Raw genomic sequence first — 26,806 nt, 5'->3', positions numbered from 1 at the left:
GGGTCACTTGAATTACTTCCCACATTGTAAATGCCAAAGTATAGTGGCCAGAACTGGAACACTAATGAACACTGGCATAAGAATGATATACACTTCCCCAGGTCACCAGATTATAAATAAGGGTTGGAAACAGGGGTTTATCATATATATATATGATTAGAACTTTTAGTACATTATTTTCCAAATGCTACGACTTCTGGACTTCATGTAAAATTATCTTTATTACAGAGGAACCAACAACAACAACAACAACAACAACAACAGGTAAATCAGTGTTAAGTTATACACACGTTTCAGTAATAAATTACTTTACTGATCTTTCCTCCACTATTTTGTGGGGAATCTTGTTAAAATACGCACTTAAGCCCTCCTAGCTGAAGCAGCCAGGCAGCAAGAAAATGGCCCAATTTACCACAATATATGGGTACGGCGTGCTCACTGTTTTTGATGTGGCAATTCTGATTAGAATGTCATGAGTTAAAATCCCAGCACCATGACACTTCCAGGGTTGTGTCTTTGAACGAGGCCATTAACCCTCATTCGCTCAGTTGTATGAATTAGTTAATATTCATTTCCTCTTTTCTGAATAAGGACGTCTGCCAGAATGACATGAATATGAATTCAGCCTCATTCGTTCTTCTTTTATGGGCCTGACACAGCTGCATGGACTCCTCTCTGGGTGGGGTGGGGTGGGCTTGGAGGGAGACTGGGCAGATGGTAAATGGCTTGACTGGCTGAAGAGCAGGTTAGCTGAAGCGAGGGGTTACATGGATTACTTCCTACATTGCACATGCCATAGAATCAAGGACGGTAATGCAACCATAGTAAACGCTGGTGCAGAAATGACATTGACTTCCCCAGGCCAGACGAGTATGGATCACAGTTGGAAATAGAGGTTTCACATATACGTTTACAACTCTTACTATATTATTTTTCAAATACTAAGACTTTTAAACATTATTTTTTGTAAAATTGGTTTTATTGCAGAGGAACCAACAACAACAACAGCAACAGGTATGGACCAGGGTTAGAAATAGAGGTTTCACATATACGTTTACAACTCTTACTATATTATTTTCCATATACTAAGACTTCTGAGGATTAATTTATGTGAAATTGGTTTTATTGCAGAGGAACCAACAACCACAACAACAACAACAACAACAGGTAAATAATTTTTCATCTATAGACACATGTTTTCAGTAAGGATTTATTTTCCTGATCTTTGCTCCAGTGTTTTGTGGTGAATCATGTCCAGTAGTGAAACACTGGGAACACTGTAGCAAGAAAACATCTACCTCCATCATCAAAGGGGCCCTGGGATCTGCATGTTTCAGGATTGGTTTACACAGATAATGTGGTGATAAAAATGAATAAGATGTTCTTTTTAAGTGTAAATTTGTCCCTGATTAGCAAGCCGGTGGAAAATGTGACAAGTAAAAACTCCCAGAGATGGCATAAGGAAGATATTTTGAAAGGAACCAGACTCAAGAGAACCATCCTTATCTGGGTTGCACCGAATGTCCATTTATTACAGATAAACAATGTTGAGGTGTGCAGTGATGGTGATCAGAAGCAAAATTATATCCTGAGTCAGTGGAACAGACTGTTAACATTAACTACAGTCCAAATCCATCCTCAAGCTCCTGTTCTTACTATAGAATTTCATGGAATCCCAGAGCGTTGATGAGAAATCATTCCCATCTGCACAGAATGGTCTCCAATCGAGTAGAACACTATCCAGAGGCAGGCCAAGATGAAGTTGGCCAATCCGACTCATTGCCTTAATTCCACGAATGCCCTCTGTGGTTCCTGATTGGAGAAAATTGGCGGCAGGAAACAGTGGACCACCTGGAAGGGCGCAAGTCCCGTGGCAGCAGTGAAAAGAGTGTTATGGGCATACTCGATCCACAAAAGTCTGTCCGACCAGGAGGAGGGTTCCCGACTGCAAAGGAGGCGGAGACCAGTTTCAAGATCCTGGTTGAGTCTCTCGGTCTGTCCGTTCGTCTGGGGGTGAAACCCAGATGAGAGGCTGGTCGAGACGCCCAGGAGGCGGCAGAACTCCCTCCAAAACAGCGCTGAGAATTGGGGTCCGCGGTCCGAGACGATGTCTCTGGGAAAGCCATGGAGGCGAAATATGTGCTGGAGGGCCAGCTTGGCGGTTTCCTTGGCAGACGGCAGCTTGGGTAAGGCGATGAAGTGGCCCATCTTAGAAAACCGATCAATGACCGTCATGACGACCGTGTTGCCATTGGAAACGGGCAGCCTGGTAACAAAGTCCATGGCGATGTGCGACCACGGGCGTTTCGGGATAGGAAGGGGCCGAAGAAGACATTGGGGGCGGCCACGAGGGTTCTTGTGTTGGGCACAGTCGGGGCAGGCTGCGACAAAGTCCCGGGTGTCCTTGACCATGGAAGGCCACCAGAAGCGTGCCTTGACCAGAGACAAGGTGTGAGGCTGACCGGGGTGACAGAAGAACAGGGAGTTGTTCCCCCACTGACATGAGTAGAGGCTTAGTGCGGTGCGTGGCCCGGCCTAAAAGGCTGCCGTCCAGGGCTCTGATCAGCAGAGCTTCGGGTAGGGGTTCCATGGGAACCAGCAGTTGCTGGGCAAGCTTGAGGTCGATGAATTCGGCATCAGCCCCAGAGTCGACGAAGGCAGCCAATTCTGTGCCTCCGGGGCCAACCTGAAGATGGACCAAAATAGTGGGTTTGGAGGGAGCAGGGAAGGAGTGGCTCGTGGGTGCTCCCCCCTTTACCGACGAGCCTTGCCTTTTTACCGGGCAGGAGGCGGCCATGTGCCCTTTACCTCCGCAGTAGAGGCATAGACCTAGAGACCGACGTTTTTCCTTCTCAGCGGGGGTCAGGTGGTGGCGTCCTATCTCCATGGCTGGCGGCGGAGAGAAAGAACGGGTGCCAGAACCCGAGGCACGAGGTGGGGAACAGCTCGCAGTTAAAGGACCGTGAGGATCTAGGCTCTGAGCAGGGTAACCACGCTCCCGGCGGCGTTCCTTTATGTGCTGATCGATGCGTGTAGCTAATGAGATCAGTGAATCCAGATCCTGGAGCGGATCACGAGCAGCAAGTTCATCCTTAACGGCAGAGGAGAGGCCCTGGAGGAAAGTATCGTAAAGCGCAATGCGATCCCATCCGCTGTCAGTGGCCTGGGTCCGAAACTCAGCCGCGAACTCTGCAACAGAGCGATGCCCCTGTGCGGCCGAGACCAGGGAGCGGGCGGCATCTTGGCATGGCGTAGATGTGCCGAAGACCTTCCGGAGTTCGGCAGAAAAGGCGGCGAACGATCTGCAGTTGGCTGATTGACTTTCCCACTCCGCAGTGGCCCACCTTAGAGCCAGGCCTGACAGGAGGGAAATGACGTAGGCCACCTTGGAGCGCTCTGTACCAAATTGGGAGGGCTGCATGCTAAAAATCAGGTCACACTGCATAACAAACGATCGGCAGGAGTCCGGGTCGCCCGAAAACCGGGCTGGTTGCGCGAGCTGAGGCTCATGCATGGCCGAAGGGGTGTTAGGACGAGCAGGGGCCGGCCGGTTCGGTCACCAAAACGTGTGCGCAAAAATCCCATGATTTCCTGCACGCCAGTAGAGAGCTTTTGGATTTGTTGCTCCTGCGTCGCTTGTCGGCAAGACAAGGCTGCTACATCCGCGCTAGAGGCAGGTACATCCACGGGATCCATGTTGGCCAGATTGTTCTGTCAGAGACTTCAGGTTATAGGATCCAAGGCAGATGCAAAAGGAGCAGGAGAGAAAAGCTGTGCAGAGCCGAATCGGAAAGCCGATTCAGGGAGTCGATTCAGGGAGTCGATACAGGGAGTCGATACAGGGAGTCGATACAGGGAGTCGATACAGGGAGCCGATCCTACGCGGAGGGCGAGGATGCCGAGCTGGAAGTGGGGGCGCGTTCAGCGCGACCTGGAAACCTAAACGCGCGCTCAGCACGAGCTGAGCCGAGACGGAAGCCGGAGCGCATACAGCGCGTTCAGCGCGAGCAGAGCAGAGCCGAGCCGGAAACCGGAGCGCGTTCATTTTATGATTCTGACACAACTGTACTGGCTCCTCTCTGGATGAGGTGGGCCTGGAGGGAAACTGGGCAGATGCTCAATGGCCTGCCTGCTTAAAGAGCAGCTTAAGTGATGGAAACATGAGGGGTCACTTGAATTACTTCCCACATTGTAGATGCCAAAGTATAGTGGCCAGAACTGGAACACTAATGAACACTGGCATAAGAATGATATACACTTCCCCAGGTCACCAGATTATAAATAAGGGTTGGAAACAGGGGTTTATCATATATATATGATTAGAACTTTTAGTACATTATTTTCCAAATGCTACGACTTCTGGACTTCATGTAAAATTATCTTTATTACAGAGGAACCAACAACAACAACAACAACAACAACAACAGGTAAATCAGTGTTAAGTTATACACACGTTTCAGTAATAAATTACTTTACTGATCTTTCCTCCACTGTTTTGTGGGGAATCTTGTTAAAATACACACTTAAGCCCTCCTAGCTGAAGCAGCCAGGCAGCAAGAAAATGGCCCAATTTACCACAATATATGGGTACGGCATGCTCACTGTTTATGATGTGGCAATTCTGATCAGAATGTCATGAGTTCAAATCCCAGCACCATGACACTTCCAGGGCTGTGTCTTTGTACAAGGCCATTAACCCTCATTTGCTCAGTTGTATGAATTAGATAATATTCATTTCCTCTTTTCTGGATAAGGACGTCTGCCAGAATGACATGAATATGAATTCAGCCTCATTCGTTCTTCTTTTATGGGCCTGACACAGCTGCATGGACTCCTCTCTGGGTGGGGTGGGGTGGGCTTGGAGGGAGACTGGGCAGATGGTAAATGGCTTGACTGGCTGAAGAGCAGGTTAGCTGAAGCGAGGGGTTACATGGATTACTTCCTACATTGCACATGCAATAGAATTAAGGACGGTAATGCAACCATAGTAAACGCTGGTGCAGAAATGACATTGACTTCCCCAGGCCAGAAGAGTATGGATCACAGTTAGAAATAGAGGTTTCACATATACGTTTACAACTCTTACTATATTATTTTCCACATACAAAGACTTTTAAACATAAATTTTTGTAAAATTGGTTTTATTGCAGAGGAACCAACAACAACAACAACAACAGCAACAGGTATGGACCAGGGTTAGAAATAGAGGTTTCACATATACGTTTACAACTCTTACTATATTATTTTCCATATACTAAGACTTCTGAGGATTAATTTATGTGAAATTGGTTGTATTGCAGAGGAACCAACAACCACAACAACAACAACAACAACAGGTAAATAATTTTTCATCTATAGACACATGTTTTCAGTAAGGATTTATTTTCCTGATCTTTGCTCCAGTGTTTTGTGGTGAATCATGGCCAGTAGTGAAACACTGGGGAACACTGTAACAAGAAAACATCTACCTCCATCATCAAAGGGGCCCTGGGATCTGCATGTTTCAGGATTGGTTTACACAGATAATGTGGTGATAAAAATGAATAAGATGTTCTTTTTAAGTGTAAATTTGTCCCTGATTAGCAAGCTGGTGGAAAATGTGACAAGTAAAAACTCCCAGAGATGGCATAAGGAAGATATTTTGAAAGGAACCAGACTCAAGAGAACCATCCTTATCTGGGTTGCACCAAATGTCCATTTATTACAGATAAACAATGTTGAGGTGTGCAGTGATGGTGATCAGAAGCAAAATGATATCCTGAGTCAGTGGAACAGACTGTTAACATTAACTACAGTCCAAATCCATCCTCAAGCTCCTGTTCTTACTAAAGAATTTCATGGAATCCCAGAGCGTTGATGAGAAATCATTCCCATCTGCACAGAATGGTCTCCAATCGAGTAGAACACTATCCAGAGGCAGGCCAAGATGAAGTTGGCCAATCCGACTCATTGCCTTAATTCCACGAATGCCCTCTGTGTGTCAACCAAACACTGATGTTTTCAAATGCTAAGACGTCTGTGGATTAATTCATGTAAAATTGTTTTTATTGCAGAGGAACCAACAACAACAACAACAACAACAGGTAAATACATTATTATCTACATACATATGTTGCAATATTAATTTATTTTACTGATATTTCCTCCAGTATTTTGTGGTGGATTACTTACTTCTTCTGTAATTAAAATAATTTCTTAATTACTCTTGGCTGAAGTGGGCAGACATCAGAAAAATGCCCAACTGAGCACAATATATGAATTCAGCCTCATTTAATCATTTTATGATTCTGACACAACTGTACTGGCTCCTTTCTGGATAAGGTGGGCCTGGAGGGAAACTGGGCAGATGCTCAATGGCCTGCCTGCTTAAAGAGCAGCTTAAGTGATGGTAACATGAGGGGTCACTTGAATTACTTCCCACATTGTAAATGCCAAAGTATAGTGGCCAGAACTGGAACACTAATGAACACTGGCATAAGAATGATATACACTTCCCCAGGTCACCAGATTATAAATAAGGGTTGGAAACAGGGGTTTATCATATATATATATGATTAGAACTTTTAGTACATTATTTTCCAAATGCTACGACTTCTGGACTTCATGTAAAATTATCTTTATTACAGAGGAACCAACAACAACAACAACAACAACAACAACAGGTAAATCAGTGTTAAGTTATACACACGTTTCAGTAATAAATTACTTTACTGATCTTTCCTCCACTATTTTGTGGGGAATCTTGTTAAAATACGCACTTAAGCCCTCCTAGCTGAAGCAGCCAGGCAGCAAGAAAATGGCCCAATTTACCACAATATATGGGTACGGCGTGCTCACTGTTTTTGATGTGGCAATTCTGATTAGAATGTCATGAGTTAAAATCCCAGCACCATGACACTTCCAGGGTTGTGTCTTTGAACGAGGCCATTAACCCTCATTCGCTCAGTTGTATGAATTAGTTAATATTCATTTCCTCTTTTCTGAATAAGGACGTCTGCCAGAATGACATGAATATGAATTCAGCCTCATTCGTTCTTCTTTTATGGGCCTGACACAGCTGCATGGACTCCTCTCTGGGTGGGGTGGGGTGGGCTTGGAGGGAGACTGGGCAGATGGTAAATGGCTTGACTGGCTGAAGAGCAGGTTAGCTGAAGCGAGGGGTTACATGGATTACTTCCTACATTGCACATGCCATAGAATCAAGGACGGTAATGCAACCATAGTAAACGCTGGTGCAGAAATGACATTGACTTCCCCAGGCCAGACGAGTATGGATCACAGTTGGAAATAGAGGTTTCACATATACGTTTACAACTCTTACTATATTATTTTTCAAATACTAAGACTTTTAAACATTATTTTTTGTAAAATTGGTTTTATTGCAGAGGAACCAACAACAACAACAGCAACAGGTATGGACCAGGGTTAGAAATAGAGGTTTCACATATACGTTTACAACTCTTACTATATTATTTTCCATATACTAAGACTTCTGAGGATTAATTTATGTGAAATTGGTTTTATTGCAGAGGAACCAACAACCACAACAACAACAACAACAACAGGTAAATAATTTTTCATCTATAGACACATGTTTTCAGTAAGGATTTATTTTCCTGATCTTTGCTCCAGTGTTTTGTGGTGAATCATGTCCAGTAGTGAAACACTGGGAACACTGTAGCAAGAAAACATCTACCTCCATCATCAAAGGGGCCCTGGGATCTGCATGTTTCAGGATTGGTTTACACAGATAATGTGGTGATAAAAATGAATAAGATGTTCTTTTTAAGTGTAAATTTGTCCCTGATTAGCAAGCCGGTGGAAAATGTGACAAGTAAAAACTCCCAGAGATGGCATAAGGAAGATATTTTGAAAGGAACCAGACTCAAGAGAACCATCCTTATCTGGGTTGCACCGAATGTCCATTTATTACAGATAAACAATGTTGAGGTGTGCAGTGATGGTGATCAGAAGCAAAATTATATCCTGAGTCAGTGGAACAGACTGTTAACATTAACTACAGTCCAAATCCATCCTCAAGCTCCTGTTCTTACTATAGAATTTCATGGAATCCCAGAGCGTTGATGAGAAATCATTCCCATCTGCACAGAATGGTCTCCAATCGAGTAGAACACTATCCAGAGGCAGGCCAAGATGAAGTTGGCCAATCCGACTCATTGCCTTAATTCCACGAATGCCCTCTGTGGTTCCTGATTGGAGAAAATTGGCGGCAGGAAACAGTGGACCACCTGGAAGGGCGCAAGTCCCGTGGCAGCAGTGAAAAGAGTGTTATGGGCATACTCGATCCACAAAAGTCTGTCCGACCAGGAGGAGGGTTCCCGACTGCAAAGGAGGCGGAGACCAGTTTCAAGATCCTGGTTGAGTCTCTCGGTCTGTCCGTTCGTCTGGGGGTGAAACCCAGATGAGAGGCTGGTCGAGACGCCCAGGAGGCGGCAGAACTCCCTCCAAAACAGCGCTGAGAATTGGGGTCCGCGGTCCGAGACGATGTCTCTGGGAAAGCCATGGAGGCGAAATATGTGCTGGAGGGCCAGCTTGGCGGTTTCCTTGGCAGACGGCAGCTTGGGTAAGGCGATGAAGTGGCCCATCTTAGAAAACCGATCAATGACCGTCATGACGACCGTGTTGCCATTGGAAACGGGCAGCCTGGTAACAAAGTCCATGGCGATGTGCGACCACGGGCGTTTCGGGATAGGAAGGGGCCGAAGAAGACATTGGGGGCGGCCACGAGGGTTCTTGTGTTGGGCACAGTCGGGGCAGGCTGCGACAAAGTCCCGGGTGTCCTTGACCATGGAAGGCCACCAGAAGCGTGCCTTGACCAGAGACAAGGTGTGAGGCTGACCGGGGTGACAGAAGAACAGGGAGTTGTTCCCCCACTGACATGAGTAGAGGCTTAGTGCGGTGCGTGGCCCGGCCTAAAAGGCTGCCGTCCAGGGCTCTGATCAGCAGAGCTTCGGGTAGGGGTTCCATGGGAACCAGCAGTTGCTGGGCAAGCTTGAGGTCGATGAATTCGGCATCAGCCCCAGAGTCGACGAAGGCAGCCAATTCTGTGCCTCCGGGGCCAACCTGAAGATGGACCAAAATAGTGGGTTTGGAGGGAGCAGGGAAGGAGTGGCTCGTGGGTGCTCCCCCCTTTACCGACGAGCCTTGCCTTTTTACCGGGCAGGAGGCGGCCATGTGCCCTTTACCTCCGCAGTAGAGGCATAGACCTAGAGACCGACGTTTTTCCTTCTCAGCGGGGGTCAGGTGGTGGCGTCCTATCTCCATGGCTGGCGGCGGAGAGAAAGAACGGGTGCCAGAACCCGAGGCACGAGGTGGGGAACAGCTCGCAGTTAAAGGACCGTGAGGATCTAGGCTCTGAGCAGGGTAACCACGCTCCCGGCGGCGTTCCTTTATGTGCTGATCGATGCGTGTAGCTAATGAGATCAGTGAATCCAGATCCTGGGGCGGATCACGAGCAGCAAGTTCATCCTTAACGGCAGAGGAGAGGCCCTGGAGGAAAGTATCGTAAAGCGCAATGCGATCCCATCCGCTGTCAGTGGCCTGGGTCCGAAACTCAGCCGCGAACTCTGCAACAGAGCGATGCCCCTGTGCGGCCGAGACCAGGGAGCGGGCGGCATCTTGGCATGGCGTAGATGTGCCGAAGACCTTCCGGAGTTCGGCAGAAAAGGCGGCGAACGATCTGCAGTTGGCTGATTGACTTTCCCACTCCGCAGTGGCCCACCTTAGAGCCAGGCCTGACAGGAGGGAAATGACGTAGGCCACCTTGGAGCGCTCTGTACCAAATTGGGAGGGCTGCATGCTAAAAATCAGGTCACACTGCATAACAAACGATCGGCAGGAGTCCGGGTCGCCCGAAAACCGGGCTGGTTGCGCGAGCTGAGGCTCATGCATGGCCGAAGGGGTGTTAGGACGAGCAGGGGCCGGCCGGTTCGGTCACCAAAACGTGTGCGCAAAAATCCCATGATTTCCTGCACGCCAGTAGAGAGCTTTTGGATTTGTTGCTCCTGCGTCGCTTGTCGGCAAGACAAGGCTGCTACATCCGCGCTAGAGGCAGGTACATCCACGGGATCCATGTTGGCCAGATTGTTCTGTCAGAGACTTCAGGTTATAGGATCCAAGGCAGATGCAAAAGGAGCAGGAGAGAAAAGCTGTGCAGAGCCGAATCGGAAAGCCGATTCAGGGAGTCGATTCAGGGAGTCGATACAGGGAGTCGATACAGGGAGTCGATACAGGGAGTCGATACAGGGAGCCGATCCTACGCGGAGGGCGAGGATGCCGAGCTGGAAGTGGGGGCGCGTTCAGCGCGACCTGGAAACCTAAACGCGCGCTCAGCACGAGCTGAGCCGAGACGGAAGCCAGAGCGCATACAGCGCGTTCAGCGCGAGCAGAGCAGAGCCGAGCCGGAAACCGGAGCGCGTTCATTTTATGATTCTGACACAACTGTACTGGCTCCTCTCTGGATGAGGTGGGCCTGGAGGGAAACTGGGCAGATGCTCAATGGCCTGCCTGCTTAAAGAGCAGCTTAAGTGATGGAAACATGAGGGGTCACTTGAATTACTTCCCACATTGTAGATGCCAAAGTATAGTGGCCAGAACTGGAACACTAATGAACACTGGCATAAGAATGATATACACTTCCCCAGGTCACCAGATTATAAATAAGGGTTGGAAACAGGGGTTTATCATATATATATGATTAGAACTTTTAGTACATTATTTTCCAAATGCTACGACTTCTGGACTTCATGTAAAATTATCTTTATTACAGAGGAACCAACAACAACAACAACAACAACAGGTAAATCAGTGTTAAGTTATACACACGTTTCAGTAATAAATTACTTTACTGATCTTTCCTCTGCATGGACTCCTCTCTGGGTGGGGTGGGCTTGGAGGGAGACTGGGCAGATGGTAAATGGCTTGACTGGCTGAAGAGCAGGTTAGCTGATGGAGAAGCGAGGGGTTACATGGATTACTTCCTACATTGCACATGCCATAGAATTAAGGATGGTAATGCAACCATAGTAAACGCTGGTGCAGAAATGACATTGACTTCCCCAGGCCAGAAGAGTATGGATCACAGTTGGAAATAGAGGTTTCACATATACGTTTACAACTCTTACTATATTATTTTTCAAATACTAAGACCTCTAAAGATTTGGTTATGTAAAATTGGTTTTATTGCAGTGGAACCAACAACAACAACAACAACAACAACAGGTAAATCAGTGTTAAGTTATACACACGTTTCAGTAATAAATTACTTTACTGATCTTTCCTCCACTGTTTTGTGGGGAATCTTGTTAAAATACACACTTAAGCCCTCCTAGCTGAAGCAGCCAGGCAGCAAGAAAATGGCTCAATTTACCACAATATATGGGTACGGCGTGCTCAGTGTTTATGATGTGGCAATTCTGATCAGAATGTCATGAGTTCAAATCCCAGCACCATGACACTTCCAGGGCTGTGTCTTTGAACGAGGCCATTAACCCTCATTTGCTCAGTTGTATGAATTAGTTAATATTCATTTCCTCTTTTCTGAATAAGGACGTCTGCCAGAAAGACATGAATATGAATTCAGCCTCATTCGTTCTTCTTTTATGGGCCTGACACAGCTGCATGGACTCCTCTCTGGGTGGGGTGGGGTGGGCTTGGAGGGAGACTGGGCAGATGGTTAATGGCTTGACTGGCTGAAGAGCAGGTTAGCTGATGGAGAAGCGAGGGGTTACATGGATTACTTCCTACATTGCACATGCCATAGAAGTAAGGACGGTAATGCAACCATAGTAAACGCTGGTGCAGAAATGACATTGACTTCCCCAGGCCAGACGAGTATGGATCACAGTTAGAACTAGAGGTTTCACATATACGTTTACAACTCTTTACAATATTTTCCAAATACTAAGACTTTTGAGGATTCATTCATGTAGAATTGGTTTTATTGCAGAGGAACCAAAACAACAGGTATGGATCTGGGTTGGAAATAGATGTTTCAGGAGATGTCCTGCTATTAACCTGACTTTTAATTAATCAATTGGTGTTAGAAATAGCTCATATGAAAAGCTTAAACCCTCCCAAATGATATTAAATGCACTGAAATAAATTAGTTTCATTAAGAAAAGATTTATCATTTAATCAAGACAGAAAGGTCAGCGGGGGATCTGGTCTTCAGCCTCTTGATAATCAAAACTTTAGTCTCAGGGTGAATCTTAGGCCTGTTTGCAGAGGTCTAGTTGCAGTTGATGTTAAAGTCTAGTGTACTTGGGTTCTTTTTATACACACCTGAGACCTAATTGATCCATTATTAGTTACAGGTGAAGCTCATATGACATGGCGCCAACACTTATGTCTTTGCAAAAATTTACACAATGGGCTTTACAATGGGTCTTTGAGCAAGGCCATTAAACCTCAACTGCTCAGTTGTATAAATTAGTTAATATTAATTTTCTCCTCTCTGGATAAGGACGTCTGCCAGAAATACATAAATATGAAATCAGCCTCACTCATTCTTATTTTATGGGCCTGAAACAGCTGCATGGACTCCTCTATGGGTGGGGTGAGCTTGGAGGAAGACTGGCTGAAATACAGGTTAGCTGATGGAGAATCGAGGGGTTACATAGATTACTTCTTACATTGCGCATGCCATAGAATTGTGGCCGGTAGTGGAATCCTAGTAAACGCTGGCACAAAAATGACATTCACTTCCCCAGGTCACTAGAGTATGGATCACGGTTCAAAAATTAAAATTTCACGTATACCTTAACAACTCTTACTACATTATATTCCAATGCTAAGACTTCTGTGGATTCATTCATGTAATATTGCTTTTATTGCAGAGGAACCAACAATAACAACAACAGGTATGAATCAGTGTTGGAAACAGGGGTTTCACATATACGTTTACAACTCTTACTATATTATTTTCCATATACTAAGACTTCTGAGGATTAATTTATGTGAAATTGGTTGTATTGCAGAGGAACCAACAACCACAACAACAACAACAACAACAACAACAGGTAAATCATTTTTCATCTATTGACACATGTTTTCAGTAAGGATTTATTTTCCTGATCTTTGCTCCAGTGTTTTGTGGTGAATCATGGCCAGTAGTGAAACACTGGGGAACACTGTAGCAAGAAAACATCTACCTCCATCATCAAAGGGGCCCTGGGATCTGCATGTTTCAGGATTGGTTTACACAGATAATGTGGTGATAAAAATGAATAAGATGTTCTTTTTAAGTGTAAATTTGTCCCTGATTAGCAAGCCGGTGGAAAATGTGACAAGTAAAAACTCCCCGAGATGGCATAAGGAAGATATTTTGAAAGGAACCAGACTCAAGAGAACCATCCTTATCTGGGTTGCACCAAATGTCCATTTATTACAGATAAACAATGTTGAGGTGTGCAGTGATGGTGATCAGAAGCAAAATGATATCCTGAGTCAGTGGAACAGACTGTTAACATTAACTACAGTCCAAATCCATCCTCAAGCTCCTGTTCTTACTAAAGAATTTCATGGAATCCCAGAGCGTTGATGAGAAATCATTCCCATCTGCACAGAATGGTCTCCAATCGAGTAGAACACTATCCAGAGGCAGGCCAAGATGAAGTTGGCCAATCCGACTCATTGCCTTAATTCCACGAATGCCCTCTGTGTGTCAGCCAAACACTGATGTTTCCAAATGCTAAGACGTCTGTGGATTAATTCATGTAAAATTGTTTTTATTGCAGAGGAACCAACAACAACAACAACAACAACAGGTAAATACATTATTATCTACATACATATGTTCCAATATTAATTTATTTTACTGATATTTCCTCCAGTATTTTGTGGTGGATTACTTACTTCTTCTGTAATAAAATAATTTCTTAATTACTCTTGGCTGAAGTGGGCAGACATCAGAAAAATGCCCAACTGAGCACAATATATGAATTCAGCCTCATTTAATCATTTTATGATTCTGACACAACTGTACTGGCTCCTTTCTGGATAAGGTGGGCCTGGAGGGAAACTGGGCAGATGCTCAATGGCCTGCCTGCTTAAAGAGCAGCTTAAGTGATGGTAACATGAGGGGTCACTTGAATTACTTCCCACATTGTAAATGCCAAAGTATAGTGGCCAGAACTGGAACACTAATGAACACTGGCATAAGAATGATATACACTTCCCCAGGTCACCAGATTATAAATAAGGGTTGGAAACAGGGGTTTATCATATATATATGATTAGAACTTTTAGTACATTATTTTCCAAATGCTACGACTTCTGGACTTCATGTAAAATTATCTTTATTACAGAGGAACCAACAACAACAACAACAACAACAACAGGTAAATCAGTGTTAAGTTATACACACGTTTCAGTAATAAATTACTTTACTGATCTTTCCTCCACTATTTTGTGGGAAATCTTGTTAAAATACGCACTTAAGCCCTCCTAGCTGAAGCAGCCAGGCAGCAAGAAAATGGCTCAATTTACCACAATATATGGGTACGGCGTGCTCACTGTTTATGATGTGGCAATTCTGATCAGAATGTCATGAGTTCAAATCCCAGCACCATGACACTTCCAGGGCTGTGTCTTTGAACGAGGCCATTAACCCTCATTTGCTCAGTTGTATGAATTAGTTAATATTCATTTCCTCTTTTCTGAATAAGGACGTCTGCCAGAATGACATGAAAATGAATTCAGCCTCATTCGTTCTTCTTTTATGGGCCTGACACAGCTGCATGGACTCCTCTCTGGGTGGGGTGGGGTGGGCTTGGAGGGAGACTGGGCAGATGGTAAATGGCTTGACTGGCTGAAGAGCAGGTTAGCTGATGGAGAAGCGAGGGATTACATGGATTACTTCCTACATTGCACATGCCATAGAATTAAGGACGGTAATGCAACCATAGTAAACGCTGGTGCAGAAATGACATTGACTTCCCCAGGCCAGAAGAGTATGGATCACAGTTGGAAATAGAGGTTTCACATATACGTTTACAACTCTTTACAATATTTTCCAAATACTAAGACTTTTGAGGATTCATTCATGTAGAATTGGTTTTATTGCAGAGGAACCAAAACAACAGGTATGGATCTGGGTTGGAAATAGATGTTTCAGGAGATGTCCTGCTATTAACCTGACTTTTAATTAATCAATTGGTGTTAGAAATAGCTCATATGAAAAGCTTAAACCCTCCCAAATGATATTAAATGCACTGAAATAAATTAGTTTCATTAAGAAAAGATTTATCATTTAATCAAGACAGAAAGGTCAGCGGGGGATCTGGTCTTCAGCCTCTTGATAATCAAAACTTTAGTCTCAGGGTGAATCTTAGGCCTGTTTGCAGAGGTCTAGTTGCAGTTGATGTTAAAGTCTAGTGTACTTGGGTTCTTTTTATACACACCTGAGACCTAATTGATCCATTATTAGTTACAGGTGAAGCTCATATGACATGGCGCCAACACTTATGTCTTTGCAAAAATTTACACAATGGGCTTTACAATGGGTCTTTGAGCAAGGCCATTAAACCTCAACTGCTCAGTTGTATAAATTAGTTAATATTAATTTTCTCCTCTCTGGATAAGGACGTCTGCCAGAAATACATAAATATGAAATCAGCCTCACTCATTCTTATTTTATGGGCCTGAAACAGCTGCATGGACTCCTCTATGGGTGGGGTGAGCTTGGAGGAAGACTGGCTGAAATACAGGTTAGCTGATGGAGAATCGAGGGGTTACATAGATTACTTCTTACATTGCGCATGCCATAGAATTGTGGCCGGTAGTGGAATCCTAGTAAACGCTGGCACAAAAATGACATTCACTTCCCCAGGTCACTAGAGTATGGATCACGGTTCAAAAATTAAAATTTCACGTATACCTTAACAACTCTTACTACATTATATTCCAATGCTAAGACTTCTGTGGATTCATTCATGTAATATTGCTTTTATTGCAGAGGAACCAACAACAACAACAACAGGTATGAATCAGTGTTGGAAACAGGGGTTTCACATATACGTTTACAACTCTTACTATATTATTTTCCATATACTAAGACTTCTGAGGATTAATTTATGTGAAATTGGTTTTATTGCAGAGGAACCAACAACCACAACAACAACAACAACAACAACAACAGGTAAATCATTTTTCATCTATTGACACATGTTTTCAGTAAGGATTTATTTTCCTGATCTTTGCTCCAGTGTTTTGTGGTGAATCATGGCCAGTAGTGAAACACTGGGGAACACTGTAGCAAGAAAACATCTACCTCCATCATCAAAGGGGCCCTGGGATCTGCATGTTTCAGGATTGGTTTACACAGATAATGTGGTGATAAAAATGAATAAGATGTTCTTTTTAAGTGTAAATTTGTCCCTGATTAGCAAGCCGGTGGAAAATGTGACAAGTAAAAACTCCCCGAGATGGCATAAGGAAGATATTTTGGGCCTCTGAGCGAGGGGTTACATGGATTATCTCCTACATTGCACAAGCCATAGAATTGTGGCCGGTAGTTGAACCCTAGTAAACTCCAAGCCAGTGCACTCCTAGTGCTGGTCCCAAGCCAGGATAAATGGGGAGGGTTGCATTAGGAAGGGCATTCAGCATAAAAATGTGTCAAATCGAACATGCTGATCATGAATACGGATGATCCGCTGGGCGACCCCTAATGGGAGAAGCCGAAAGAAAGTTTAGTGAAACCCTAATTAACCCTGGCACAAGAATGACATTCACTTCCCCAGGTCAGCAGAGTATGGATCACGGTTGGAAATAAGTGATTCACATATATGTTTACAACTCTTACTACATTATTTTCCAAATGCTAAGACCTTTGTGAATTTATTAATTTAAAATTGGTTTTATTGCAAAAGAACCACCACCAACAACACCACCACCACCAACAACAACAACAGGTATAGATCAGGGTTGTAAAGAGAGGTTTCACATATACGTTTACAACTCTTAGTACATTATTTTCCATATACAAAGACTTCTGAGCATTAATTTCCCTAAAATTGGTTTTATTTCAGAGGAACCAACAACAACAACAACAACAGGTAAATACATTATTATCTACATACATATGTTTCAATATTAATTTATTTTACTAATAATACCTCCAGTATTTTGTGGTGGATTACTTCTTCTGTAATTAAAATAAGCTCTTAATTCCTCTTGGCTGAAGTGGGCAGAAAATGGCTGAACTAAGCACGATATATAAATTCAGCTTCAATAAATCTTTTTATGGGTCTGACACAACTGCATTGACCTTGGATGTAAGGCGATGTTCAACAGGAACATCCTGTAGTGCCATCATTCCAGTGTCCAAAATATTAGGGAAAGTAGGTTTTCTATTGCTTACATGAGTGAACTGGCGAGGAACAAAGTTGGAATTTTGAGAAAAGCCATTCAAAACGGAGTTATTCAAATGCCCACAGGTTTCGTATGTGATGGTTATAACCTGTATTCCTTTGACCTTTTGGTGTACTAGATCAGCAGTAATGGCTAAATTAATTATATCTATGAGTCTACCTACAGCACAATGACCTATCCAGCCTGGTGGAAGAGAAGAATATGCAACATTACCGCATACCCAGTAGAAATCATTCTGTGTGTGGGGCAGACTGTGTCTGCCCCACACACAGGAAAAGAGGGAGAACAGGTTTAGTCACTTTCTAGACAATGGGTTTCAAAGGCAGATTCACAACTATGTAGCTAATGGTCATGATCAGCATGGGAAAGAATCACAGTAGGTCGAGTGACTATACTAAAGGGAGCTAGGTAGTTGTCTAAGACAAATGAATAAGACACTGGGTAACAGTCATCTAGAAGGCGGTTCATTCTCAAAAAAAGGGAATAAATGCTTAGGAAGCCTAACAGCCTGCTCTAGAGTAATGGGGTTCTGTTTTACTAGATAGTAATCTAGTCTCCCAGACAGCTAGGTGGTCATAACAGGTCTTATTCTGCCTATACCAAGTTTAATTACGCTTGTGATATAAATATAGGAAAATGGATGTGAACAAAATGGATATCCCTGGCAATATAGGACATTACCCAGAGTGCTGGAACCATTAAAGGCAGCCCCTCTATTGATCTATCCATTTGACTGGCAGTATTCATGTTGCGTTAGAAGGCAGGTACGCACCAGGAAATATGTATGAATTCTAAACGGGCAGTAAGAGTAAACGGAATTTTTGTACTATGGGAAAGGAGGGAACAAACAAAGCAAGATGATTGAACACCTGAAAAGCGGGCTGACGTTGTACAAAATGGTCCAGGTTGGGCAGATCAAAACTTACTTTATCTGTTCCCATATTAAGGATGGAAGTCTGGCTTAAGGTCAGGTGAGAGAGGAGGAAGATTATTTGGGCAAAGAGAAGTGACCATGCCAACATGATTCAGTTATGTTGAATCCTGGCTGAAGCAGGCAGACCACAATATATGAATTCAGTCTCATTCAGTCTTCTGTTTTCGGCCTGACACAGCTGCAATGGCTCCTCTCTAAGTGAGTTAGACCTGGAGGGACACTGGGTAGATCAATACCCTGGCTTGCTGAAGAGAAAGTTAACAGATGGAAAAGCTGGGGGTCACGTGTATTACTTCCTATTTCGTTCATGGCATATGTTGTACATACCATAGTTTAGAGACCGGTAATAAAACACTAGTGAAACCTGGTGACCTGGGGAAGTAAATGTCATTCCTGCACCAGAGTTTCAATCATGGTTTGAAAAAAGGGTTACACATATAAGTTTACAACACGTCACAACAATGTAATTTTTCAAATGCTAAGAATTCTATGGATTCTTTAATTTTAAATTGTTTTTTTTTTTTTGTAGAGGAACCAACAACAACATAAAAAACCACAATGAAAATAAATTTTCATTGTGGTTAAGTTGTTGGACCTCTAATCAGAAGGTTGCAAGTTTAAATACCAGCACTATGAATCTGCCACTCCTGGGCCCTTGAGGAACGCCTTTAACCCTCAGTTGTTTGAATGTTATAATTGTAAGTCACTCTGGATAAGAGCATCTGTCAGAATGCTATAGTGGAACACTAGTGAACTCTATTCAGTATCCTCCTCAGGGCTGGTTTAGGAGGATGCTGTTTCTTTTTGTGTTGCTGATGTCGTGGATAGACTGCTAGCTGAACTCTGCAGCTGTCTGACCAAGGCTGTGGTCTCGGGGCACTCGTTCCTTTCGCTCAATGTGCACCTTGACAAGGGAAATTCCTAGCTCCTCAAGAAACATTATATGTTTTTAAACCCTAGGTGGATTTCGGTCCACAACACAAATGCATTGTATGCAGACACATCTAAGATGTTATAAACACAACTATTGGCCATCTCCTGGTCAAGTGTAGGTAGCAGTCAGCTTGTCCAGATTGTCTACTCCTCCTTTGTCTATTGTCTAGGATAAGTATAGACTTTTTTTTTACTTCCTGATGACATAGCTGCATCTTTTTGAAAAGAGGACATAAGTACCAGACTTTCTTTGGACAATATGACTCAACAGTGGTAGTTAAAGCAAATTTCGAGAAAGTGGAGCCCTGTCCTTTACCTGCAAAATTCCAGCAGGCAGCTCAGGTTTATTATTTTTTTTATTGTGCCCACCATTGTAAGTTTCATCCTGAGAAGTTAAAATAATTGTCACACATGATATTGTGACCTCACAGTCCAGTCGTCATATTGAGGACTACACATTTTCCTTGTTTTTTTCAGGGATGCCACTCGCAGGTAGGCCTGTGTAAATCTGTAGATTTCATGCATAGCTGGTTTTTTGCATCACATGCTGCCCAGATTTTTATGCCATATTTGCCTGTCTTAGTGGGCAAGTATTCCCAGAAGGGGCATTTTCTACGGAAAGGGACAAAACATTAATCTACTGTCACCTATGGCCCTGGGTTGAACATCAGTGGAAGAAGCTGCACCCATCTCTCCCAGATATTCTTGATGAGAGCAAGCTTGTCAGATTTCTCTGTTGTCTAATCTGAGGACTCTTGATATCATTCGAAAGGTCTGAAGAGTTTTTTTGTTTTTAAATTGTTTTGCCTGTCAAAATATACCAGAGATCTGTACAATCCAACAAGAAGAGCATCAATATAAGCATTCAGGCATTCTTTATAGTCATTCCACATGATGCCTTGGACATTTTTTCCTTCAAGGTTTGTCATAGCAATGATGACTTCTTTTTTTTTTTTTTTTTTTTTTATAAAAAAAAAAGCCTTTTGTCAGAAAACCTTGATGCAATAAACAAATTTATGTGGTACTTTTATACATTTAATACCTTAAAACGAGGAAGATTAATTCATGGAAATTTAGTTTTAATGCAGAGGAAACAACAAAAACAACAAAAAGTAAATACATTTTCTTGTACAGACACGTTTCAGTAAGGATTTATCCTGATCTTTCCTCCAGTGTTTTGGTGAATAATTTTTTAATAAGTTCTTAAACCCTCCTGGCCGAAGTGGACAGACAAGAAACGGACCAACTGACCACAATATTCAATCCACAGTTGAATCCAGGATGAGAAGTTCTGTGAGGTAGACAGGCACTGGTCCATTTTTGGCTTTGTTAGCAAGCATGAGTGTACAAGCAGGTACAGGAAGTCTGTAGCAATGAGGTAATTTTTGAAAAATGAGTAACCTTGAAAACAACAGTTCCATTCTGAATCAGAGTAAAGAGGTCTATTGGTCAGAAGCAGATCTGCCTGGTGCAAGTTAAAGAACTCAAGCCTTGAGATAAAGAGAGGCCAAACAAGCACCTGAAATTTTAAAATGCTATTTGTGGGCATTAGTGCAGATAAATTATTATGCTTATTACTATGATATTGATATTGAATGTATTTATTATTGATAAGATATAAATGAAACTTTCAGAAGACATTTTGCTCAAACGTGTTAATTGGCCATATACAGGACAACTTTTTTGACCCTGTGTATCTAAACTAATCAAATTATTATATTAAACCATATTGATGTGTGTGATGTATAACTAAGGATGTACCTTGAAAGGTAACATGCTAATCATATATTTTTAATTATATATAAAATATAAAAAAATAAATGTATTTATTTTTTCTTTTACTTAGACGACCATGATGAACACTGTGAGTTTCTGAACTGTAGTGAGAATGAATATTGTGGGGAGAAAAATGGCATCCATGGCTGCTTCTGTATTGTGGACCATCCCAGACCAAACCCTGATTATTACGGTACAAATTTTCTAAAACGTTACTGCTGTGGAAACAAACGCTATAATTAATGCTTTAATTCCCACAAAACCATCCCTGACCAACTACTTTTTCTTCCATCAGATGCCACTGAAATTTGTGATGGCAGCTCCGGCACCATGTCTCTTTCCCGCTGTCAGCTGTTTGAAGCTGGATTTCCTAATAATGAACTTCACTTAAATGACCCCAGCTGCAGAGGAACAGTCCAAAATGACAGACTGGTTTTCCACTTTGATAATGATAACCACATCTGTGGCACACATCTCACGGTACACCCAGCTGTCAAAGCAATTGGGATTGGTTTAAATTTGTAAATCAAGAAGTCAGAGATGTTAAAAACATGAATTTAACTTTAACGTTCAACCATATTTACAGGCCAATGGAACCCATATCATCTATGAGAACCGAATCCTAGGGGAGGTGGACACAGCAGGGGGCATTATTAACAGGAAGAAAACACTGGAGCTTTCTTTCTCCTGTGTGTATCAGCTCAATAAGACATTAAGCATGGACAACGAGCTCAACCCTATTCAGAGGTAGGAGTTCTGTTGAATAATAAAACTTTATGCAAGGCATTAGAGTGTAACACTTTGCATGCATTAACACCAAACTTGTATACACATTTATTGTGGTTGTACTTTCTTGAAGCATTGTTAACAGGCATATTCCAGATGGAGTGGGCATGTGCCAGGTCACAATGATTCCCTATATGGATGCTGGATTCTCTCACCCTTACACTGGCAGTGTGAATATAATGGTGGGTGAATCAATCTACATAGAAGTCTCTGTTCAAGGAGTGGACAGTCGTCAGATTGCCCTGGTGATTGATTCATGTTGGGCCACACCTGTAAATGAGAAGCACTACCCTATCCACTGGGACCTGATTTCTCAAAAGTAAGTAAATCTTTCCTTCTGTAGATACCTTAAAAGCTTATCTTAAGCTGCCTGTGGTCTTAGTAGAATTATGTAGGTGGAAGCTACTCAGCATGCAATGTTTAATATCTTTTACACATAAATGAAACCAATAAAACCCACTGGTAAATGTAATATTTTCAGGTGTCCTAATCCAAAAGACCGCACCGTGAAGGTTCTCAAGAATGGTTTATCCACAACTGGACGATTCTCTTTCAAGATGTTTTCTTTCCATGAAGATGAACCCAAGGTCTTCCTTCACTGCAGTGTTCACCTATGCCTGCTGAAAGATCACAACTGTGCAGTGGTGAGTTTTGAACTTGATGAACAGGCAACTTTGCATGTAAGATAAGACTTCAGTGTGAGGTTTGTCTAATAGTAACTGCATTAGCACTCATCTAATAATACCTTCATTTCACATGTTGTTTATTTAGTGGTGATGATGTGTAGATGATGAAGGAAAAGATCTCCGATGACACCGTCTTTCTTGTATATTAAAAAAGGTTTATTACATAGAAGTTCAGCATCTTAATACAAGCACCCAGGATTGCTCGGAGACGATTCATAGCTGATGGAATCGAATCCCGTCTTTCTGTCCTCAATCCATCTTAAATAGAGGGGTTGTTATCGCCAACAGCTTAATGTATAACAGATGTAACAGAGTTAATTTTTTCAGGAAAAGATAAGCATAGAGAACTCCCCTTCTAGCGAAATGCAACCTTTAACCTTGTTCCATACGTCGACTTGTACAGATTCCAAAAATAGCGCATACACCCTCTACATTCCCATGGCCCTGACTCTAATATAAACACTATGGCCTTGTGCATTATCTTAAATGGAAACATCTGGCCAACTTCCAACCGTACAGAAATCAAGTTGAATTTCAGATACCACACACACAAAGACACACACACACACATACACATACACACACACACACACACACACACACACACACACACATACTAACACACATGCACACAGACACAGAAAGCGCTATTGTTTTTCCACTAATGAAACAGGGAAAGAGGGCTCTATGTGGCTGGTAACTCCAACTGGAGGCATCTTATTCAAATGATAGTGATCCTAAAGCATTAATCAGTAAACAGTGCTGAAGACAAGCACGGGCCAATAAATTCATCCATTTGCTTATTACAATGTAATATAAATAAAACTGTTTAAGAACAAATAATAAAATAATCTCTTTTTTTTGTGTGTTTTGTACAGGTTTGTCCCGCTAGAAAACATAGCCGTCCAGGCAGATCTACAAACATCCATGATAGTGCCTCCATCTCCATAGGGCCTTTTATCTGGTCCACTAAAAACAAAGGTAAAAAGAAAGAAAGAAAGACATATTTTCAAATTTAACTTTTCTTGAAATCTAATTGTGAGATCTAATTGTTCTAGCGCATTTAAGTCAGGGCTCTGATTTGTCCAGTCAAGGACATTCACATTTCTATCCTTAGGACATTAAATTGATCTTTTGGGGGTATGTTTAGGATCATTGTCATATTGGAAGGTCTTTCCCATCCTCCCATCTTCAGCTGCCCAGCAGAGGAAAGCAGATTTTATTTAAGAATTTGGGTTTTCTCTACAATCCTGACCAATTTTCCCCAGTCCCTGCTGCTTCACAATAGGTATGGTGTGTTGTGGGCGGTGTGCTGTGTTTGCATTTTGCTGAACATAGCGTTTGAAATTCAGAAAGGTCAGTTTTGGTCTTTTTATACCATTACACCTTTTGCCAGATGCATAGCACAAATAAGATTGAGTTTGGCACTTTTTGTGGAAAGATTTCTTTCCTGCCACCCTGCTATTCAAAGTTGCCTTTGGCCTCTTGGTAGCTTCTATGATCCATTCCCTCACTGCTCAATCATCCAGTTTGGATGGCCAGCTTGTTCTATCCACTGTGTATGTTATACCACCTCATTTATTTTAAATGATCCTCAGATGGATAGCAAAAACCTTTGTAAAAAAGCCATTTTACTAACTTGTGCCTTAACAACTTTATTTCAGTGACCTTTTGAATTTATTTTCCCAACCATGGTGCATTCTTTGCAGTACAATTAACTACTAATAGTGGAATCTACAAGAAACAACTGGTTTTATTCTGAAGTAATCAAAACCACTACAATTGACATCAGGTTGGGCAATTAGCCTGGTGTTTAATCTGGAAGTTGATAATGAGGGTTATAATGTGTGCATATACAGCTCAATAAAGTTAGACCTAATTTATTTTATTTTCCAAGGCATAATGTGTCTAAGGTAAAGAATTTCATAGGGAATGATGTCACTGTATGTTGTACATACTGTATGAATTTTCTTTAAACTACTGTAGAATAAAAAGAAAATCAGATTGTATTCATATAGCTCTGACAGCAATGACCACAATGGTGCAGTTTACTATGTCAGATAAAAAAAAAAAATACATTTAAAAAAAGATTCTGCCCTCTAACACCAGAGTTTTTTTTTTTTTTTGCTGTTTTCAGGCTTTTAGGCTCAAAAGAAATGAAAACTTCCCTTCATGGATTTCCTGAGCACCAAGATGATTCTCTGAGTGTAAACATTACGAGCAATTATTATTCTGCTTTTAACTTAGCTATTGATTAATTTCTGGATTCTGAATTATTTCTAATTATTATTTAAAGTGTTGAATCCTTCTCTGTCAATGATTTAACATTTGGTTAACCATGGGGGAGTTTTAGATTCATGTAATTTGGGGATTTGTAATCAGAATCAATATAGATTATATTAAATGGAAGATAAATTCATTTAATAAGCCAATTAATAAATTTAATTAATTAAGTAATTAATCAATTAAGTAAACAAGTAAGCAAGTAAAGTCAAGCGGTAATTTGATGTTGGGTTTCAAATCAATTACATACTTTGCAGGCTACAATGATTATACAGTATTTATAAAAATATAATTTTCATGTCTGTATTCTTCAACTGTTTCAATAAAGTTCTCTCTTTAAAAGTCATCATTGTAGCATTGTTTCCTGTTCCCTTTTTTCCCCATAATTAGTGTCACTATGCATTTGGCTAACAACAATACTTTTGTAACAACAATTCCATCAAATTTAATCATCCCAGAGGCCACAAGCTCACGGCGAGCCATATAAATAGCATCCATCCACACAGTTTTTCAACTATGAAGGTACCTCCGCCTCTTACTCCTTCACCTTGGATGCGACAGGCAACACAATCATCTACTCATGACCATGCAACTGTCAGTGAATTTGCTATTTATATGGCTCGCCGTGAGCTTGTGGCCTCTGGGATGATTAAATTTGATGACCTTCCAGAAAATTATTGGAGTTGGAAGTCAACCTTTATGAACGTCATACAAGGATTAAAACTCACCTGCACTGAAGAACTTGACCTTCTAATCAAGTGGCTTGGCCCTCAGTCATCGGAGCATGTCAAGAGAATTAGATCTGTTAATGTGAATGACCCCGTAGCTGGGCTCAACATGGCATGGATACGTTTGGAAGAGTGCTATGGGTCACCTGAAAGAATTGAGAGGGCTCTTCAGGAGAAACTCGAAAAATTTCCCAGGATCAGCAACAAAGACCCCCTAAAGCTGAGACAGCTTGGTGATTTATTGAGGGAGCTGGAGGCAGCTAAACTTGAAGGTTATTTGTCTGGACTCGCAATCCTGGATACTTCTCGAGGTGTTAACCCCATTGTGGAGAAGCTGCCATATGGGCTTCAAGAGAAATGGATGACACAAGGTAGTTTGTATAAGTTGGAATACAACGTTCAGTTTCCACCATTTTCATTCTTTGTTGATTTTGTTTGCAAAGAAGCCCATATCCGTAATGATCCAAGTTTCACACTTGGTTTATCTACTGGGTTGTCAACAATGAAATCAGACAACTGGGCAAAAACATACACAAACTTAAAAGGCCATGTTTCAGCCCACAAAACAGATATTACAACAACACTAAACACCAGTAAGTTGGATGTTGACAGGCTGTGTCCTATCCAAAAAAAGCCACATCCCCTTAATTGATGCAGAGGTTTCCGAGCCAAAACACTTGAAGAACGCAAAGCATTTCTAAAGGAGAGTGGGATTTGCTTCAAATGCTGCTCATCAACCAATCATAGAGCTCAAGACTGTAAAATAGTGATTCACTGTAAGGAGTGTGACAGTAACAGACATGTTACAGCTTTACATCCAGGACCAGCTCCATGGGCTACACAAGAGCCAGATATAGAGCATGGCGGGGAGAGAAGGGAAGAGGCCTCTCCGAGTATAACTTCCAAATGCACTGCGGTTTGTGGTGAGGCCAACAGCTCTCGTTCCTGTTCTAAGATCTGTCTTATAAAAGTGTATCCTGTGGGTCAACCAGATCGATTAATAAAAACCTATGCAGTTCTTGACGATCAGAGTAATAGGTCTCTTGCTCGGTCTGAGTTTTTCGACTTGTTCAATCATGAGGGTGTAGAGTCTCCCTATACTCTACGCACATGTGCTGGAGTTACAGAGATGTTAGGAAGAAGAGGGACTGGCTTCATCGCTCAATCACTGGATGGAAGTATTAGTGTTCCTCTTCCCACACTCATAGAGTGTAACTATATGCCAGAAGATAAGATAGAAATACCTACGCCTGAGGCTGCTAGACACCATCCTCACCTTCAGTCTA

The 26,806-nt window shown here is 42.3% G+C and overlaps 1 protein-coding gene across 1 annotated transcript in view; it reads left to right on the top strand.

Moving 5' to 3' along the window:
* Nucleotides 1–25,138, top strand: part of LOC310716607 (uncharacterized protein) — a gene marked incomplete at its 5' end in the record, with an annotated part of 49,451 nt that extends 24,313 nt beyond the window's left edge. Inside the window, 20 exons of the mRNA XM_083523891.1 lie at nucleotides 229–264; nucleotides 988–1,014; nucleotides 4,392–4,427; nucleotides 5,151–5,183; nucleotides 5,301–5,336; nucleotides 6,627–6,662; nucleotides 11,209–11,241; nucleotides 12,858–12,881; nucleotides 12,999–13,040; nucleotides 14,328–14,360; nucleotides 15,977–16,000; nucleotides 16,118–16,159; nucleotides 17,052–17,078; nucleotides 21,108–21,230; nucleotides 21,333–21,517; nucleotides 21,624–21,784; nucleotides 21,897–22,142; nucleotides 22,305–22,467; nucleotides 23,388–23,490; nucleotides 24,647–25,138. Coding sequence (XP_083380017.1) covers nucleotides 229–264; nucleotides 988–1,014; nucleotides 4,392–4,427; nucleotides 5,151–5,183; nucleotides 5,301–5,336; nucleotides 6,627–6,662; nucleotides 11,209–11,241; nucleotides 12,858–12,881; nucleotides 12,999–13,040; nucleotides 14,328–14,360; nucleotides 15,977–16,000; nucleotides 16,118–16,159; nucleotides 17,052–17,078; nucleotides 21,108–21,117 — 439 coding nt within the window. The 3' untranslated portion in view covers nucleotides 21,118–21,230; nucleotides 21,333–21,517; nucleotides 21,624–21,784; ... (2 more) ...; nucleotides 23,388–23,490; nucleotides 24,647–25,138. The remainder of the gene's footprint in view (nucleotides 1–228; nucleotides 265–987; nucleotides 1,015–4,391; nucleotides 4,428–5,150; nucleotides 5,184–5,300; nucleotides 5,337–6,626; nucleotides 6,663–11,208; nucleotides 11,242–12,857; nucleotides 12,882–12,998; nucleotides 13,041–14,327; nucleotides 14,361–15,976; nucleotides 16,001–16,117; nucleotides 16,160–17,051; nucleotides 17,079–21,107; nucleotides 21,231–21,332; nucleotides 21,518–21,623; nucleotides 21,785–21,896; nucleotides 22,143–22,304; nucleotides 22,468–23,387; nucleotides 23,491–24,646) is intronic.
* Between the last annotated feature and the right edge of the window lie 1,668 nt (nucleotides 25,139–26,806).

The sequence above is a fragment of the Silurus aristotelis genome, assembly GCF_946808225.1.
Source record: "Silurus aristotelis genome assembly, chromosome: 21".
Lineage (NCBI taxonomy): Eukaryota > Metazoa > Chordata > Actinopteri > Siluriformes > Siluridae > Silurus > Silurus aristotelis.
This window is presented reverse-complemented; position numbering and strand designations above follow the sequence as displayed.